The sequence below is a fragment of the Leptonychotes weddellii genome, chromosome 8, assembly GCF_054177405.1.
Source record: "Leptonychotes weddellii isolate Sample4059 chromosome 8, ASM5417740v2, whole genome shotgun sequence".
Classification (NCBI taxonomy): Eukaryota; Metazoa; Chordata; class Mammalia; order Carnivora; family Phocidae; genus Leptonychotes; species Leptonychotes weddellii.
Genome location: NC_138376.1, coordinates 8,556,724 through 8,558,645, shown reverse-complemented (window position 1 = coordinate 8,558,645; position 1,922 = coordinate 8,556,724). Strand labels below are relative to the sequence as shown.

General features: G+C 45.5%; 1 protein-coding gene across 1 annotated transcript in view; it reads left to right on the top strand.

The window, feature by feature from the left end:
- The window catches only part of RBM24 (RNA binding motif protein 24), a 10,467-nt gene extending 10,014 nt beyond the window's left edge, over positions 1-453 (top strand). Inside the window, exon 4 of the mRNA XM_081827632.1 lies at positions 23-453. Within this exon, the coding sequence (XP_081683758.1) occupies positions 23-383 (361 nt within the window). The 3' untranslated portion in view covers positions 384-453. The remainder of the gene's footprint in view (positions 1-22) is intronic.
- Positions 454-1,922: the final 1,469 nt, after the last annotated feature.

Here is a 1,922-nt window from a genome sequence, read left to right as displayed (position 1 = left end):
TCGGTGTCCCGTTTGTCCGCAGGATCCCCGCCCACTACGTGTACCCGCAGGCGTTCGTGCAGCCCGGCGTGGTCATCCCGCACGTGCAGCCCACGGCCGCCGCCGCCTCCACCACCCCTTACATCGACTACACGGGCGCCGCCTACGCCCAGTACTCGGCGGCCGCCGCCGCCGCCGCCGCCGCCGCCGCCTACGACCAGTACCCGTACGCGGCCTCGCCGGCCGCCGCCGGCTACGTCACGGCGGGGGGCTACGGCTACGCCGTGCAGCAGCCAATCGCCGCCGCCGCCCCCGGGACGGCCGCCGCCGCCGCCGCCGCCGCCGCGGCCGCCGCCTTCGGCCAGTACCAGCCGCAGCAGCTGCAGACCGACCGCATGCAGTAGAGCGGCCACGTGACCAGAGTCGACTCGTTTCCCCCCCCCTCCCCTCCCCCATTGCCCGACGTGTCGTAGGTAAGGCGAGTTAACACCGACTTAACAGCTTTCCGGAGGGAAAAAAACAAAACACAAAAAAACACAAAAAACAGCAACCAAAAAAAAAAAAAAAAAAAAGCAAAGCTATGCTCTCGTGAAGCGGAATTCTTTTTTTTTTTTTTTTATACTCCAGTAGTGTCGTAGATGAGAGAGAGAGGGGAGTGGGCGCAGTTTTGGAAATCGATCCCAAAGAGAGCCTGAGTCAAGGAAAGTGGGAGTAAACAGTGGAACTTCACTTTTATAACGGGATTTTTATTTTTGCTCTTTTTATAGTATCAGGGAAGCAAACTGCCTTTTACAAGTTAGGAGATGCTATTTGAATCTAGTCGAACCAGGGAATACAGAGTGAGCAATATGTAGCTTGAATAACCTTTAAAAGCAGATTTAAAAACACACACACACACACACACACAAAATGGTGAAAGCACTGATTGTCATTTTTAGCAGTCACTATGGCCTCTAGAACTTTTTCAGGTAAGAAGATCACGTTCTTACTCTCTCAAAACATGGGCATCGAACAATCAACCTGGGAGCGTGGCAGTGGGTAAAATGGTGGACAGGCACCAAAGCGATTTTCTCATCTCTCCTGTGGATGAGCGGGACTGTGGGGCAAGTGATGTGGAATTAATGGGTGCAGCAGCTGTACAGACAATCAATAACACACACAGTTCTGGAAAGAACACATCACTTGTGCTTGTTTGATGAGCTTGTCACATTCTAATCCCTCTCCCCATCCTGTTTCAATTTTGGGAAACTTGTATCTGCTGGTCTCAGCAGTTCTGATTCTGAAATAGGATCAGGCTTTTACTACAACAGCCTTCTCTTTCTATTTATTGTGTTGACTCGTGGCTTACGATTAAAGGCAGGCAAAGTTTGTAGACTCTAAACCCTTAAGAACTGTCTTAAGGACGTTTCTTTCTCCCCCCCCCCCTTTTAAAATAATTTTACACTTTTTAGTATCTATTTCAGAGTCATATTTAAAACTATTTATTAGTGAACACAGTACACGAGACAACAAGGTGACTGAGATTACAATTCTTCAAAGGTTAACGATAATGTGGTTTATACTGTGCCTTAATAGTAATGCTATTTAAGATATTTATTTTTAAGTTTTACTATGCTGCACTCTAAAGAAAGGAACTTTAGATGTGACACTGTAAAATTATGTATTCATCTCATGGCATAAATTATTTAGTAGGTCTAGATGTAGCATATTAAATATTAACCTATCCAACGAAAGATGTTGACTTGGATTTATTTAAATTCATATGTGCACTGTATAAGAGAATCCTCTTACATTAACACATTTTAATTTATTTTAGTTTTTAGATTTTTTTTTTAAACGAGAGATATTGCTAGTTTCATGCTTCCTTCTCTAAGTTTTGCTCGTGTAGATCTCATTTATTGGTACTTCATTAGTTTAACACTATTCTTATGTAGTTTATGTAG